At 35.3% G+C, this 18,800-nt stretch overlaps 1 protein-coding gene across 1 annotated transcript in view; it reads left to right on the forward strand.

Annotated features, from left to right (window-relative positions):
* The window catches only part of LOC107638902 (stilbene synthase 1), a 45,979-nt gene extending 28,153 nt beyond the window's left edge, over positions 1 to 17,826 (forward strand). Inside the window, exon 2 of the mRNA XM_016342302.2 lies at positions 16,653 to 17,826. Within this exon, the coding sequence (XP_016197788.1) occupies positions 16,653 to 17,644 (992 nt within the window). The 3' untranslated portion in view covers positions 17,645 to 17,826. The remainder of the gene's footprint in view (positions 1 to 16,652) is intronic.

Genomic DNA, 18,800 nt, shown 5'->3' on the forward strand with positions numbered 1-18,800 from the left:
GGTGGCAGTAGACTACGTATCTAAATGGGTGGAAGCAATTGCCACACCCACTAATGATACCAAGACTGTGCTGAAGTTCCTCGAGAAATATATTTTCAGTAGATTTGGTGTTCTCAGAGTACTAATCAGTGATGGGGGCACCCATTTCTGCAATAAACAGCTTTACTCTGCTATGGTTCGATATGGAATTAGCCACAAAGTAGCAACTCCGTATCATCCACAGACAAATGGGCAGGCTGAAGTCTCTAATAGAAAACTAAAGAGAATCCTGGAACGGACTATAATTGCCCGTAGAAAGGATTGGGCAAAGAGCTTGGATGATGCTCTGTGGGCATACAGAACAGCATTCAAGACTCCTATAGGAACCTCTCCATACCAGCTTGTGTATGGCAAGGCCTGTCATCTGCCCGTGGAACTGAAACATAAAGCCTACTGGACAACCAGATTCCTAAACCTGGATGCTAAGTTAGCTGGAGAGAAAAGATTGCTCCAACTAAATGAGCTAGAGGAATTCAGACTCAATGCTTTTGAAAATGCAAAAATTTATAAGGAAAAAGCAAAAAAGTGGCATGACAAGAAATTGTCATCTAGAGTCTTTGAGTCAGGACAAAAAGTTCTGCTGTTCAACTCTAGACTCAGATTATTCCCCGGGAAATTAAAATCCCGGTGGAGGGGACCATATGTGATTACAGGTGTGTCACCATATGGATATGTTGAGCTTCAGGATATTGATTCTGACAAAAAGTTCATTGTTAATGGACAGAGAATCAAACATTATCTTGAAAGCAATTTTGAGCAAGAATGCTCAAAACTGAGACTAGAATAAAACTCAGTCAAGGTCCAGCTAAAGACAATAAAGAAGCGCTTGTTGGGAGGCAACCCAATTTTATTATATCTATTTATTTTCTATTGTTATTTTATGTTTTCTGTAGGTTGATGATCATGTGGAGTCACAAAAACAACTGAAAAAGCAAAAAATAGAATGAAAACAGCATTAAAAACAGCACACCCTGGAGGAGAAACTTACTGGCGTTTAAACGCCAGAAATGGGCACAGAGCTGGCGTTTAACGCCAGAAAAGGGCAAGAAGCTGGCGTTAAACGCCAGAAATAGGTAGCAACCTGGCGTTTAACGCCAGGATTGGCAGCAATGGGTGTTTTGCACGCCTAACAGGTGCAGGGATGAGAAATCCTTGACACCTCAGGATCTGTGGACCCACGGGATCCCCACCAACCTCAACTCACTCTCTCCCTTCACCAAACCACTTTCCCTCCCAAACCCACCCATACATGGCCAAAACCCAACCCTCTCTCCACCCCTATATAAACCCATCTTCACTCCTTCATTTTCACACTTCTTACACACTACTCCACCCACCTTGGCCGAAACCTTCACTACCCTCCATCTCCTCTATTTCTTCTTCTTCTCCTCTTTTCTTTCTTCTTTTGCTCGAGGACAAGCAAACCTTCTAAGTTTGGTGTGGTAAAAGCGTTGCTTTTTATTTTTCCATAACCATTTATGGCACCAAAGGCCGAAGAAACCTCTAGAAAGAGGAAAGGGAAGGCAAAAGCTTCCACCTTCGAGTCATGGGAGATGGAGAGATTCATCTCAAAGGTCCATCAAGACCACTTCTATGAAGTTGTGGCCAAGACTCCTCATTGAAGAGGACAAGCCCATCACTAAGAAAAGGATGGAGCAAACAAGAGAGCCCACTCATGGACCTCACCAAGAGCATGAGGAAATTCCTCATCATGAAATCCCTAAGATGCCTCAAGGGATGCATTTTCCTCCACAAAACTAATGGGAGCAAATCAACACCTCCCTAGGAGAATTAAGTTCCAACATGGGACAACTAAGGGTGGAGCACCAAGAGCATTCCTTTTAATTGAAAAAGAAAAAGAAGTGCATGAATTTCAAATTTTAAAACAGTTTAGTTATTTTGATGTGGTGGAAATACTATTGTTTTTCTGAATGAATGCGTGAACAGTGCATATTTTTGAATTTGTTGTTCATGAATGTTAAAATTGTTGGCTCTTGAAAGAATGATGGAAAAGGAGAAATGTTATTTGATAATCTGAAAAATCATAAAATTGATTCTTGAAGCAAGAAAAAATAGTGAATAAAAAGCTTGCAAAAAAAAAGAGAAGAAAAAGAAAAAGCAAGCAGAAAAAGCCAATAACCCTTTAAACCAAAAGGCAAGGGTAAAATAAAAAGGATCCAAGGCTTTGACCATCAGTGGATAGGAGGGCCCACAGGAATAAAATCCTGGCCTAAGCGGCTAAACCAAGCTGTCCCTAACCATGTGCTTGTGGCGTGAAGGTGTCAAGTGAAAACTTGAGACTGAGCGGTTAAAGTCGTGGTCCTAAAGCAAAAAGAGTGTGCTTAAGAGCTCTGGACACCTCTAATTGGGGACTCTAGCAAAGCTAAGTCACAATCTGAAAAGGTTCACCCAGTTATGTGTCTGTGGCATTTATGTATCCGGTAGTAATACTGAAAAACAAAATGCTTAGGGTCACGGCCAAGACTCATAAAGTAGCTGTGTTCAAGAATCAACATACTTAACTAGGAGAATCAATAACACTATCTGGATTCTGAGTTCCTATAGAAGCCAATCATTCTGAACTTCAAAGGAAAAAGTGAGATGCCAAAACTATTCAGAGGCAAAAAGCTAAAATTAATACTGATCTTCATAGATGTTTTTGGAATTCATTGTATATTCTCTTGTTTTTATCCTATTTGATTTTTAGTTGCTTGGGGACAAGCAACAATTTAAGTTTGGTGTTGTGATGAGCGGATAATTTATACGCTTTTTGGCATTGTTTTTAGTATGTTTTTAGTATATTTTAATTAGTTTTTATTATATTTTTATTAGTTTTTATTTAAAATTCACTTTTCTGTACTTTACTATGAGTTTGTGTATTTTTTCTGTGATTTCAGGTATTTTCTGGCTGAAATTGAGGGACCTGAGCAAAAATCTGATTCAGAGGCTGAAAAAGGACTGCAGATGCTGTTGGATTCTGACCTCCCTGTACTCGAAGAAGATTTTCTGGAGCTACAGATACCCAATTGGTGCGCTCTCAATTGCGTTGGAAAGTAGACATCCTAGGCTTTCCAGCAATATATAATAGTCTATACTTTGCCCGAGATTTGATATCCCAAACAGGCGTTCAAAGTCAGCTCAAGAATTCTGGCGTTTAACGCCGGAACTGGCATAAAAACTGGAGTTAAACGCCCAAACTGGCACAAAAGCTGGCGTTTAACTCCAAGAAAAGTCTCTACACATGAAAGCTTCAATGCTCAGCCCAAGCACACACCAAGTAGGCCCCGGAAGTGGATTTTTACACTAAACACCCTAGCTTACTCATTTTCTGTAACCCTAGGTCACCAGTTTACTATAAAAACTACTTTTAGTGATTCATTTTGTACCTCATGACACTTTACACGTTTCCTATTGTATTCTCTATGGCATGAGTCTCTAAAATCCATTGTTGGGGGTAAGGAGCTCTGCTGTTCTTCATGAATTAATGCAATTACTACTGTTTTTCATTCTATCACGCTTGCTTCTATTCTAAGATATTCATTCGCACTTCAACCTGATGAATGTGATGATCTGTGACACTCATCATCATTCTCACCTATGAACGCATGCCTGAAAACCACATCCGTTCTACCTTAGATTGAATGCATATCTCTTAGCCTCATGATTCAGATCAGAGTCTTCGTGGTATAAGCTAGAATTATTGGCGGCCATTCCTGAGATCCGGAACATCTAAACCTTGTCTGTGGTATTCTAAGTAGGATCTGGGAAGGGATGGCTGTGACGAGCTTCGAACTCGCGATTGTTGGGCGTGTAACAGACGCAAAAGGATCAATGGATCCTATTCCAGCATGATCGAGAACTGACAGATGATTAGCCATGCGGTGACAGCGCATTTGGAACGTTTTCACTGAGAGGACGGGAAGTAGCCATTGACAACGGTGATGCCCAACATAAAGCTTGCTATAGAAGGAGCCTTGCGTGTATGAAGAAGAAGATAGTAGGAAAGCAGAGATTCAGAAGACAAAGCATCTCCAAAGCCTTAACTTGTTCTTCATTACTGCATAACAAGTATTTATTTCATGTTCTTTTACTTTTTACAATTAAATCTGAGAATTATTGATATCCTGACTAAGAGTTACAAGATAACCATAGCTTGCTTCAAGCCGACAATCTCCGTGGGATCAACCCTTACTCACGTAAGGTATTACTTGGACGACCTAGTGCACTTGCTGGTTAGTCGTGCGGAGTTGCAAAAGTGTGATTGTAATTTCGTGCACCAATAACTCTAGCTATTATTCTTCAAGAACCTAGTCACTCCCTCAAAGTCAACCAAATACTGTTTGTCTCAGTAATAAAAAGTCATCTTTTGATCATTTCCTTGGAAATCACAATTCTCACAACCCGGTGGTGGATTATGATAAGTGTTACAGGTCATCATCATGTAAAGCAGTCAAAATTTTGATTACTAGTTCATCATTACCTCTAACCGGAGCATCTATGCTCTCAGCACCAGCCGCCATCATAGTATACACTCGTCCCGCCTGCGGAGTGTTTGGGTGGTACCTTCCACACCTCCTGCAAGTCAAGCCGTCCTGCGGAAGCTGAGCCTGTTTTCCGCGTCCTCTTCCCTGGTTATTATTATTATTGAACCTCCGGAAGCTATTCTGGCCTTGATGTTGCTGTGGAAGATTCTCGTTTTGAAGAGCTCTATCCTATTTTGATATTATATTTATATTTTTAATAATTTTTTATCTAAATAAAAAATTCATTAATGTTCATTTTGTAACAAAATAAGAACATTTATGCTTTAATATATTTATTAGTCAATTTTGCAAAAATAACAACTTCGTTGCTGTTTTTTTAGATATTTGTTTTTTTAGATATTTATCAGGTTTTGGTATAACACTTAATTATTAGATCTTATGTATTTTTTAAAATTTTGGGTGGGACAATTTGTGGTGGACAAATTGTTGTAGCAATTTTTTTTTAAATTTATCTGCAGTAATATACAAAAAGCGTATTGCATTTTTAAATATTTAAAAGTACAAGATGCAGGGACGTATTGTGTTATTTTAATATTAAAAACACAATACATGGAGTTATTGTCAATACACAGGAGGTGTATTGACATTACACAGGGGCATATTGACGTTATACAGGAGGCGTATTGTATTTTTTCTATTTAAAAAATATAATTGAAGTGTTATAAAAGGAAGAATAGATTTGTTAGGTTGAGTGTGAGTGTGAGTGTGAGTGTGAGTGTGAGAGATTTTTTCCTTGAGAGTGTAAGATTATAAAAATGGAGAGAGGTGCTAGGTTGAAAATATATTATAATGGTCAATTTTTTCTGAAAAATTTAAAGGTGTGAGTTTTGTGTGTGAAAATCTATGTGATTTTGTTATTCCTTTTGTAATAACATATGAGAAATCTAAGAGTATACTTTGTCAATATATTGATAATCAAGTATTAAAGAGAGTTACAAATATTCTTTGTAGACAGACTGTATTAGTATTCGATGGTTTCGTTCAGTTTCAAATAATGTATGTGGCTAATGAAGCAAGTATGCAAGGGATGTTCTCGATCTACCAGCAAACTCGGACACAAGTGTCAGTTATCGAGTTATATGTTGAGTTAAAAGAATTTGTTGAGGTTATTTATCAAAATCTAATATCGACTGGACGATTTATAACACTAAAAATGAAAAGAAATTTGAGGAAACTTATCATATTGCTGGTCGAACTGAAGATGTGGATAAAGATGATATAATAGTTGAGGGCACTTATCATGTTACACGGTTGCACTCTATATTAAGCAATGCTGCAAGATGTCATTTGGAACTACAATGTTCCTTATATGATCATTAAGGTTGTACATGGTTTGGTTAATCTAAAAACCAAATTTATTTTTTGGTTAACCAAAAATTTATTCTTGGTTAATTAACCAAATTGCTTTTATATGATAAAACTAGTTATTAACCGGTTATAAAATTTAAAAATCGGTTTTTAACCGGTTATAAGAATAAAAATCGATTTTGAAAAATAACTGGTTTTTGAAAAAATAAAACCAATTTTTGGATAAAAAATTGATTTTTAAACCAAAAAACCGATTTTCGGATTAAGAAACTGGTTTTCTAAAAAAACTATTTTTTTTAAAATTGAATTTTTATTCTAGAAAATTAAAATTAAAATTTTTTAAAATTTGGTTTTGGTTAATCGGTTTTTTTAAATTTGGACCGTTAACCGTTAACCAATTTTAAAAAATATAGATATGATTTTAAAATTATTTTGTTAAATTGGTTAACTAAAATATGGTTATGATTTTTTAACTGGTTGACCACATTTTGATTTTTTAATGTGCACCCCTAATGATCATGACTATTTGGGTTCACATAAACTGCAAAAAGCCAAAAATGTAACAAAATAAACGTATAAATATAAATAAAAGATGCACAATAATAGAAACACAATTAAATAGAATAAAAACTTTACTCCATCTGCAAGAATATCATCTAGTAACTGCCTGATATGAGAGATGGTCCACTTTTTATATCCTTGAAATTGCGATCGCCAATCAATCCAGCTGAAATAAAATAAAACCTTAATTTTCACAATCGATATATTTAATAATATATTTAAATAATATATATTAAGTAATTTTACTTGCAAGTAAGCTGAAATTTTTGCTGTGATTGAACCAGTGCTAGGAATGGTAACCGTTCCCAAGCCTATACACATAGTAGTGCCAAAGTGCCATCCACATCCTTGTAATCATAACATGATGTCCGACATAATGCTCTATATAAATGTGTCAGGCAAGCAGATTCCCAACTAAAATCCCTAATCTTAGAAAGATTTTGGAACAGAGGCAAGAACTTCCAGTAGATTAACAATCCTAACTTGTCATAAAACAAATTTGTCCCAAACAAATAATATGTGAATATTCACGTACATCTGTCTACCAAGTGTTGTACCCAACTACATGCAGTGATTTAGGTGCAAAGCCATGCAAACTTGACACGGCTTCCTTTACGATCAACTACAGTAGGTAAAATGCTAAATTGTATCATAAATTTATATTTGAGGCCAGTAACATTGTTATTTGTAAATTCTAACATAGGCATACCATCTATTGGGATATCAAGTATCATTGCAATATTTTTCAAGGTAACTGTACATTTACTGTGTGGAAGATGAAACATATAAGTTGGTGCGTTGCGTAAAGTAAGTTTCCAAATTTGATATACGTGATAGAATCTACTATCTTGTAGCTCGATTTCAACCTTGGGGATCACACATATCTTAGTGGAGATGTCTTGCACTATAAGAAAAATGCTGAGTAATGTCAGATTTACCGTCGGATTCTTTAAATATATCCGATGGTAATCAATTTATCATCGGATTTACCATCGAAAATAATCAGACGGTAAAAACCTCGCCGGTAAATATTTACCGTTGGATTTATTTCGTCCGACAGAATTACTGTCGGATTTTGCAGTGGATTACCAACTCAGAAAACCAATTAATTACCGGTGGATTTTTTCGACAGTAATGTTGGTACCAAACATGTTGTTTTGCACCATGTTACCATTGGATAATTCCTACCGTAATTCCAACGGTAATGTCAATTTTTTTTTTGGAATTTGAAATAAATAGTTAATTTTAATTTTAAATTTAAATTTTTTCGTACAATTAGTGGTCAATTCATAAATAATGAAGACTTTTTTATTTAAAATAAACAAATAATACAATGTGCAAATTAAATAAAAGTCAAGTACACCAAATAAATGTATGAAACAATAAAACAAAAACCTAATATCTACAAATTCAGGTAATCGTCGTCGTCAGTTTCGTGGCCCTAAGTCGGGGGTGTAGGACTCGGTGACGATGTCCATGTGCCACCAGTTCTACCATTCCCACTAGCAAGGTCGATGCCAGCGGCGTGCATCTGGGCCTGGTACACCTCCATCTGAGCCTCCATACGCTGCATCTGCTCTAGCGACTCCCTAAACTCCAGCCTGAGCTCATCCATAGACGTCACCCGGGTGAGGATCTTCGGATTCCTCTCCTGATAATCATTAAGCTCCTGAGCCTGCTAATGAAGGCTGCGCTGGAGCTCCTGCACCTGGAGCTTTAAATCCACGCCTTTCTCGAGCTGGACGGCTTGACTGGTTGTAGAGCCTGACGACGGCCTCAACGTCGAGGTGAGAAGGCTGCTGGTGAAGAACGACCCCATCCTGTATACGCTATTCTTGTACGAGGCTGAGGCGGTCTCGTGCCAAACCGCATCGGGGTCGACGACTGAGGCCACAGATCCATCAGTGGCGTCTTCCCCACTTTGCTGAGACTGCTGAGTCGCGGGCTCTAGTCTCTGTGTGTAAGACTCCTGTGCAATTAGCACAAGTTACTGTGATTAGTAAGAAAGATATATAGTTAATCTCTAATAATTTCATAGCAAAAGATAATCAGTTATATGTTTACTCACATAATGGTCTTGAGACCGTTGATCAACAAATCTCGCTTTGTTCTCCTTCAACATGTGGGTATACTTGAACGTCTCCTCCAATATGGCCTCACGTTCCAATGCCTTCGACTACACCAGTTGCATTGAAATACAAAATTAATAGAATGCCTAGTAATGATATGCAAAATAAATAACATAACGAAGTTATTAACAATATTAAAGGAACTATATACCAGCATGGCCTTCGTCTTCATGAAGGTTGCCGAGCTGCCAGTGTACCTGGATGACCTGGTCGATGCCCTATTAGCTCAGTTGGTGAGACGCCAACACCTGAACCCCGAGTCGGCCTCTGAATGAGCTAACATCCCCTTCTTTACCTCCGGTCAAGGCCAGCGCATCCACTGGTCCCAACCATGACGAACATCATCCAGCATCTGCTTGAGTCGCTGACCCATCCTATAGTCGAATATCTTCCAAATAGTCAGGTCGTGCTCAGCATCCCAAATAAAGTACAGCTGCAACAAAGAAGCTTTAATTTTAGGTAAACAAGATAGAGGATATAAACTAGTTAAAAAGGTTTAAAACGGCTCATTTCTCAAATCAGCGCTGCCTAGTCTCAGTGGAGATATTTGTGTAGCTGGGTTAGGGCTGTTCGTACATCAGCTTTATGACATTCGTCATCTCCTGCATAAAACCTAACAACAACAACCAAACAAGAATCAACACGTTCGGGTTCGGCAAAAACCTAACAACAACCCACAAACAAGAATCAACACTAATCATTAAATCTAGAAAGAGTAAAGTATCATTTTTGTCCCCAACGTTTGGGGTAAGTCCCAAAGTTATCCCTAACATTTAAATCGTCATATTTAAGTCCCTAACCTTTTAAAATTGGTTCAATGTTGTCCTGCCGGTAGGGATCTATTAACAGAATTGATGATGGGACAAAATTTTGACGATTTTGAAACGTTAGGGATGTAAATAGGACGAAAACGTTGGAGACAAAAACGATACATAGAAATAAATTTTAATTTTATCTTTTAATAATATCAATTTTTTACGGTACATAGTTATTCAATTATTTTTTAATCACATCTAAGTAAATTACACATAATCACATTACTTTCATTCTAAATAAATTTAGTTTTTATAATTTTACTTTTAATGACTTTTACTCTTAAACATTAAAGAATTTTGATACATTAGAGACAAAAAATACAATTTATACTTTATTGTACATGTATCATTTTTTCTTTTTTTGCAAGTTTATGTACTATTTATTCTACAAATATTTCATGATGAGTAAAAATCTTTAAGAGTAAAATTATAAAAAAAAAATAAATTTATTTAGAATAAAATTAATGTGATTAAGTTTAATTTATTTAGATTTAGTTAAAAAATAATTGAATAACTATGTAGCATAAAAAATTGATATTATTGAAGGATAAAATTAAAATTTATTTTTATGTATCATTTTTGTCCCCAACATTTTCGTCCTATTTAAGTCTCTAATGTTTCAAAATCATCTCAATTTTGTCCTGCCGTCAATTCTGTTAACAGATCTCTAATGGCAGGACAACATTGAACCAATTTTGAAACGTTAGGGACTTAAATAGGACGATTTAAACGTCAGGGACAATTTTGGGACTAACCCCAAATGTTGGGGATAAAAATGATACTTTACTTATCTAGAAAACAAGAATCAGGAATCATAATCATGAAAACTAAAAAATAATAACCAGCCATTCAAATCAACTTAAATCCACTAAAGAGGAATTAGGTTTCAGAAACTTTCAGCAATAACAAGTATCATAATCAATAGAAGAATTTCTAATGTCATTGTTTGACTGACTCAAACATAAACAAATTAGACTATTTGTTTATATATAAAGTGCACTTCTTCTGTTTTCTTATTTTTCTTTGGTCTAAAATGGAGAAATCTAACCCTTTTAATATGTTGGAGTGTTGAAAGTTGAAACAAATTTTAGCACGAAATAGTTTTATGCTTTGAGCTTTGACACTTGAATAACTAGTATCTAATTACATGAATTTTAAATAATTACTATCTACATTAACTAATCCATCTCTAGCAATTAAACAAGTACTAACTACAAAAGAAACCTGCACAGTGAGACAATTATTGGTGGCTAACAAGTACTAATAATTAACTTATTTTATTAAACAATGTAAGTCATACCAAGAAATGTGAAGGAAACATTCTGCTGGAATAATGCTATTTGATGAATTTGCCAAAATGTTTCGCAACTATTAAGCAACTAAATAATCTAAAAACTGAGTTGACTATAAACGGCACAAGAAAATTTTTATTGGAAGATTTTTTCGTCTAACGCAAATTATCGGCGGATTTTTTCGTTGGTTCTTTCAATGGATTGTCGAGTCTGAGTTGATGATTAATCCGACGGAACATCCACCAGTAGGCTTTTTATTTTTTTTTCTGGCATTGTTTAGCCACAACTAACAGTCAAATGAAATTAAAACACTTGTTAACAATAAAATATCATAGAAGCAGAGTATTGTACCCTAAACTAACAAAAATGCATAGAAACCTAACCCCTACAGATCCTGATAATCATCGGTAGCGGCAGCGTCGTGGTCCTTCTGCTGAGGCGGCGGAGTAGCTGCTGTCGTCGGTCCCCCACAAGTAGCGTTGCCGTTGGAACCAGCAGTGCCGCTGCCTCTAGCACGCATCTGCTGGCTGTACTCCTCCATCTGCTATCACAACCAATCGAGCTACTCTAACTTCTCCGTTAGGTCTGAGCTAGTGGCAATGCTTGCAAGAATCTCTCGATACCTCTGCTCAGACTACTCCGGTTGCTAGTGAAGCTCCTGTCTTAGCTTCTACACCTCCTCCCTCAGGTCGATAACTTTCTGGGGATCAGCAAGGCTGGTGGCAAAGGTAGGAAGCCGCCAACACAGAGGAGCAGAGGCCACTGGTGAAGAACGAGCCAATCCCGTAGCGGTGATTCTTGTAGGGTTCAGAGACGGTCTCGCACCAAATCCTGTTGTAATCCACGACTGAGGTATCGGAGATGGCTTCATCGACTCCACTAGGTAGCTGAGATTGCTGAGTCGCGGCCTCCAACCTCTGCTGATACTCCTCCTGCAGCACACACGTTAGTTATGATTAGGATAATAGTTAAATAATTGACTTTAAACCAAATAAAGCTGAAATTTAGGATTAATTTAAACTTATATAATGTCTCGCCGACCGCTCATCAACAAATCTCTCCTTGTTTGCCTTCAAAGTATGGGTATACTTGGAGGTATCCGCTAGTGTCACCTCACGATCCAACGACTTAGACTACAAATTAATATATCAACCAAATAATAAAATAAATGAACAAATTAAACAATGATAGACAAATATATATGAAGCAGGAAATCTTAATTCTAATTTCGAAAACATAATTTTAATTTTTTTATTTCATTAAAAATCTTATAAAAATTTTGACAGAGTCTCCCCGAAATTCGGATTTAGCCACCCTTGAAGGGTTCCGTCAAACCTAAATTAACATCATTATTTTCACAGTCAAGCATTTTCCTATTAATTTCAGCAACAGGAATCAACAAATAGTTAAATAATCCAACATTTTCCAGCAATCTCAGAGCCTATCTAACCTATTCTAACCACCTAAATCCAGAAAAACTTAAAATTAAACACTCTAAACTCTACTAACTACTTAAGTAACTTGATAATGAAAAAGGAAATTAAACACCCTAAACTCTACTAACTAATTCAAGTGACTACTATAACAAAAAACAATGCTAAAATTCTTACCAGTCTCGTCTTCGTCTTCATGAAGGTCGCCGACCCACTAGTATACCTCGACGACTGGGGCGAAGTCCTGTTGGTGATGTTCGTTAGACAGCGACGCTTGAAGCCCTTGTTATCTCTAAAATGAGCCTCCAGATCACGCTTGATGTTTGGACGGATCCACAAGGTTAGGTGGTCTTTTTCCTGACGAACATCGCTCATCATCTGCTGAAAACGTTTGGTTGTTCGGTGGTCATAGATCTTCCAGATCATGAGGTTATGCTCTATATCCCATATGAATTTCAATTGCACAAAGTGATTCACCAACTTTATTTAGTTGGAAAAAATACAGTTCAAATATAGTAAATTAATTCTAACCAAATTGGGTTCTTACTGCCCACTTCTGAAACCAGCGCTCTCTGGTCTTAGCCAGGATCTGCGTGTAGATCGGCCACGAATGGTCATACATGGACTTAATAACCTCAGATATCTTCTGTGTGCAAGCATTTGGGTTTGGTGCAAACCTGTCAGAGAACAGACCGCACATTAACAATCAAATAAGATAAACAAACTTAGCACAAACAAACTTAAGATAAACAAACTTAATATTAAAAAATTAAACTCATGACAGCATGCCATCGGGCCAAATCCTCAGCCGGATGACGGGCGATGGTGGAGGGAAATCCTACTCGGGGGCATTGGAGGTATCACCCACCGCAGGCTCTGTCGACATCGTCGCTGCATTTGCAGGGGGCGTAGCAGAAGGAGGCATCTAGTTCGGGTTTGGGACCATGATAAATTGCTAGTCCGATGGACCTGCCTGTGACGTCACATGGGTCGACGGGGTAGCTAGGATAGCGGGCGATGACTAGGCAACCCTAGGGGGTTTGGTGGAAGCCCGCCCTCTACTACGACCACGTGTTCCACTCGACCTACCCCTGCTGTCTATCGTCATGTCTGTACAGCGAATACATTAGTAACATATTAATAACATAACAAACACCAACCAATAATGACATAAGAAGAAACTCAAGAAATAACAAATAATTCAAAAAGTGGTTTAGTTTAGTAAATAAAAAAAGAAAATTACGTAGTGTTTTAGTTTCAAAATCATTAAATTAGACTTTCAGACCATTTTAACTTCATTCTATCTTATTTTCTTTTCAAAGTATTCTAACTTTCATAGCATTCTAACAAAGCATTCTAACTTTCAAAGCATTCTAACAATCCAAAAAATTATCCTATGCAAACTCAAAAAGGTACAAAATAACATGATGAAACATCACTAGCTATGCATACGGCAGAACGCTGTAATTAATCAGCATAAACCAGCACTTCCAGTAGCAATATGAATCAGCAAAATAATCCTAGGGAATTTGTTGGAAGCCCGCCCTCTACTTCAACCACGTGTCCCATTCGATCTAATTCAAATAATCCCAGCAACAACAATCGGCAATCTCAGATAATAATTCCAAAGACATTGAGTAGAGATCAGAACCTATCAATCTAACTAAATTATCCTAACCTCACCGCCTAAAATCAATTTACAACAAAAATTAATCTACCTAAACTATGTACTAAAAATCAACTAACTAAATGAAATTAAGATTAACTAAATAGAAATTAAATAGCATGAAAAACAGATTCAATGAAAACCCCTAACCACCTAAAATCAACTAAAACATAAATTAATCTAATTAAACTAATTGAAAGAGAGAAGAGAGAAAACCTGGAACAGAAATGGGTGGTTCGAGCAGCGGCGGTGGTGGCCTTTCCAATGACAGTAGGCCAACAACGGCGAGAACAGATAACAGTGAAGGGGCGTTTTGAGCAGCGGCTGCAGGGCAGGGTAGCAACGATGGTTCCAGCAACGACGGCACGGGGCTAGAGAGAGACTGAGAGGTTAGAGAGAGAGAGAGAGAGAGAGAGAGAGAGAGAGGGTAAGAGAGTAAAGATAGAAACCAATTTCGAAATAAAGAGGAAGAGGGTTTACGGTTCGAATTTAGGGCACGATTACCGTCGAATTTACCATCGGATTAATCTAACGGTAGCGTGGTGCGGGTAACCAAAATGCAGCGTTTCACTAAACAAGGTTCAGCGTCGGATTTACTCGCCAATAAATACGATGGTAGCTAGTGCACCAAAATTTTTTTTCCCCTTCAATTTTTGTTGTCGACATTACCGTCGGAACATCAACTCCGATAATAATATTTTAGGGTGACGAATTTATTGTCAATTCCGATGGTAAATTTGACGAAAAACTCGCCGCTAATGCCTGACGCCAAATCCAACGGTAAATTTGACGGCTATCAGCATTTTTCTTGTAGTGACCTTAGGTGGTATCTTAGGATTGAATGAATATTCTATATGCAACTAGCTTAGTACCCACAAGGCAGAATCTTTCTTGCGTGTTGGAGGAGGCTGCGCATCTTGAACTACTTCAATTATTTGAGAAGACCAACTACCAGAGAAATCACCATATTCAAAAGGACAAGCTGGATAATAACAATGCAACAGCAACACCGTTTTGTGACTTTGTCCATACACAAATGTAGGATCATTAGGAGGCTCAACTGTAACACACTTATCCTTGACAACCTGGTTGAAGCGTGCGCTAATGTCTACAATTCGTTACCATTAGAAATCAACAATTTGATTAAAGCTTAATCCAGATACCAAAGAACAATGTGAAGAAACTTTCATTTACTAAGATCCGATCATGAATAAGAGTATAAGACTATATATAGTTGATAACTAAGGCTGAGCTAAAATGAGGACTTGATTGTTGAATCGGTCAAATTTTATTATTGGGGCAAATTTAAAATATTGAAAAACTTGTTATCTTTTAGTGTAAATTTTAATAAGTTATTTATAAATTTAATAAGTTATTTATAGATTAAATAAAAATTATTAGATTTTTTTATTAACCTAATCTAATGCTTTAAATTTTATAGTGCATTAAATAAGCTCAAAAAACATAGACTGATTTTAGACTGACCATCTATTTAAAATGAGTCTAACAATTTTGTGCGTATTAAATGTACTACTTTTTATGAACCATTAGATTTTATTAAATAAACATCATATCAAAGAATATTATAAAAAAATATTAAATGTTTGTGTTTATTTATTAATTAACTAACTAGTACTTATTGTATATTCGTAAGTGATGTATGTTATCATTTTATATATAATTTTCATTATTCAAATATATATATATATAGTCTACAGTTTTACTGTTACAAGTTTATAAGTTGTGAATCGCAATAGTTATTTTATGAAAATATATTTTCCATTGATAAAATGATGAGAGAGTGACCAGTAATAAAAATTATATATAGTATGTAGTAGTATATAAAATAATATAATTAATTATATTATTGTTTAACTTGTTCAAGCAAGACTAATTAATTAATACCAAACATATATATGGTGGTAAACTCCAGTGTCATCCACCATACTCTTCAGACACCCAGTCAAAGTATACATCGTTTTGAATGTTGAAATTCTTATTAAAATAATAACAGTACAATTAGATTTTCTTTAAAAATTGTTCTTTATTCAGTTTTTAAAAGAAAGAAAAAATAAAATCAAATAATTTTTTAATTTTTTAAATAATTATTACTGTAAAAGTGGGTATAAAAAATTAAAATAATATATTATTAAATTCAAAGAAGGGACTAAAAACTAAAATTTAAAAAATAAATAGTATTTCTGAAATAATAAGATCACTTAACTATAAATATACAATAATTAATTAAGTACCACTAGTTAATAAGTAACACACAAACATTTTTAATTCGAGAGATTTAATTTCAACATGACATGGATATAATGGTAATAAAAAGCACGTGTGCCCAGCTACCTACTGCATGCACCTATTCGATGATATGCCCAAAACTAAGACATTTCTAACAAACCAAATCAAAGTCGATTGCCATAAATAAAAAAAAAAAGAAAAAAAAAAAGAAAAGCGAAACAACAAATAAATACAATATATTCTACCAAACACAAAATATATATACATACAGCACTATAAAGAATTAAAGAAATATACCACCAATCTGAGCTGCCATCCACAATATCAGAAATTCTTCGTTTTAGATTTATATTAATTAATACGTAATAATTAACATATTATATGATATATCATATTCACTGCTTAATGTTAATAATAATAATAACTATTTAACGATAAAATTATTTTTATAATTATAAGTTTTTGGATAAACCATTAAAATAGCATCTAAAGATTCAAATCACTACAAAAATAGCTCAAAAAATTTACAAATGTGACAAAAATAATAAAAATGGTGATAAACAATTTTTATATTTGACAAATAACTTGATGGATGTGAATTACATATTATTATTTCAGGTGAGAGAACACAGATCAAGAACAGACATATATATCTAACGGAAGAAATACTGAAGGAGAATCCTAACATGTGCGCATACAAAGCACCGTCCTTGGATGCAAGGGAAGACATGATGATCAGGGAGGTACCAAGGGTTGGAAAAGAGGCTGCAACTAAGGCAATCAAGGAATGGGGTCAGCCAATGTCTAAGATCACACATTTGATCTTCTGCACCACCAGCGGTGTTGCGTTGCCTGGCGTTGATTACGAACTCATCGTACTCTTAGGGCTCGACCCAAGCGTCAAGAGGTACATGATGTACCACCAAGGCTGCTTCGCTGGCGGCACTGTCCTTCGTTTGGCTAAGGACTTGGCTGAAAACAACAAGGATGCTCGTGTGCTTATTGTTTGTTCTGAAAATACTTCAGTCACTTTTCGTGGTCCTAGTGAGACAGACATGGATAGTCTTGTAGGACAAGCATTGTTTGCCGATGGAGCTGCTGCAATTATCATTGGTTCTGATCCTGTTCCAGAGGTTGAGAATCCTCTCTTTGAGATTGTTTCAACTGATCAACAACTTGTCCCTAACAGCCATGGAGCCATCGGTGGTCTCCTTCGTGAAGTTGGACTTACATTCTATCTTAACAAGAGTGTTCCGGATATTATTTCACAAAACATCAATGATGCACTCAGTAAAGCTTTTGATCCACTAGGTATATCTGATTATAACTCAATATTTTGGATTGCACATCCTGGTGGACGTGCAATTTTGGACCAAGTTGAAGAGAAGGTGAACTTGAAGCCAGAGAAGATGAAAGCCACCAGAGATGTGCTTAGCAATTATGGTAACATGTCAAGTGCGTGTGTGTTCTTCATTATGGATTTGATGAGAAAGAAGTCACTTGAAGCAGGACTTAAAACCACCGGAGAAGGACTTGATTGGGGTGTACTTTTTGGGTTTGGTCCTGGTCTCACTATTGAAACCGTTGTTCTCCGCAGCATGTCCATATAATGCGCTTAATTATATATCTATGTATATATGCAATTATGTTATTTTTTAATAATTTTTTTTACTCTAAAATAAGGTTCTAAATGGCTCATATTCTTAGATGAGTGAAAAATTAGACAAAGATGTCTAAAGTTAATTCGTTATGCGAAGATTCAATATCAAAATTTGTAATTGTTATTAAAAAATATATCAAATTCTTTTCAATTGATGAGCAACATGACACATACCAATATTTGGTTTGTAATTTCATTTAAAAACAACTATAAACGCCTTCGCATGAGGTTTCATTGAAGATAAAGTCAAAAAGTATTTGGTATGATAGTAGTATAAGGCTTGATGTATTATGTATTTGTAATCTTTATATTATCGTGCGTTTGAACTTTGAAGTATCTCATAGATAATTATATAATAATGTTACTTTTATTGTCTAATTTTTAATATGTTGTCACTTGTCATACAAGATTGAATATAACAAAATTAATTTTATTGAAAAAGAATACTCATGTTATCTTATATATTATTCATGTTATCTTTTATTGATAGTTGATTTTGATTTGTTAGATTAGTTTGTTCGTGTTTTATTTTTTATTTTGAGAATTTTGATTCTAATTAATATACTGATTTTTAAGGATTTTTTTATTCTAAATATATGAGAAAAAAATGTGAGACGTTAATTTCTAAAAAAAAAACACGATGCTAGTTTGTGTGGTAATATAAAAGAAATGGTGAAATGTGTTTTATGGGTAAATATTCACTTTTTTTTTTCCGTAAGATATAGTGTACCTTAACCATCTTTAAACTTCAGCAAAGTCTCCACTCATCAAGAAAAATAGACAGTAATAATAAATATATATTTTATACTATTAGTATTATTATTTCATTACAAGAAAATCACTCATTCAACAACACTTTTTTAAGCTACATTTAAAAAGAGTAGCCTATTCATAGAACTAGAATAAGACCCACGCGATACGTGAGACGGTAAATTAATGATAGTATATAATAAATATTAGAAATTGCTATGTTTTATAGAATTAAATTAAATATGTGTAAACTAAAGTTAAATTTGAAAGGTGTTTTATTTAAAATAATTTGTAGTACAAAAGATTTGGATGTTAGAATTGTACAAATTAATATTTTTATTTGGTGGTTTGATTTT

Source organism: Arachis ipaensis, chromosome B04 (genome assembly GCF_000816755.2).
Source record: "Arachis ipaensis cultivar K30076 chromosome B04, Araip1.1, whole genome shotgun sequence".
Classification (NCBI taxonomy): Eukaryota; Viridiplantae; Streptophyta; class Magnoliopsida; order Fabales; family Fabaceae; genus Arachis; species Arachis ipaensis.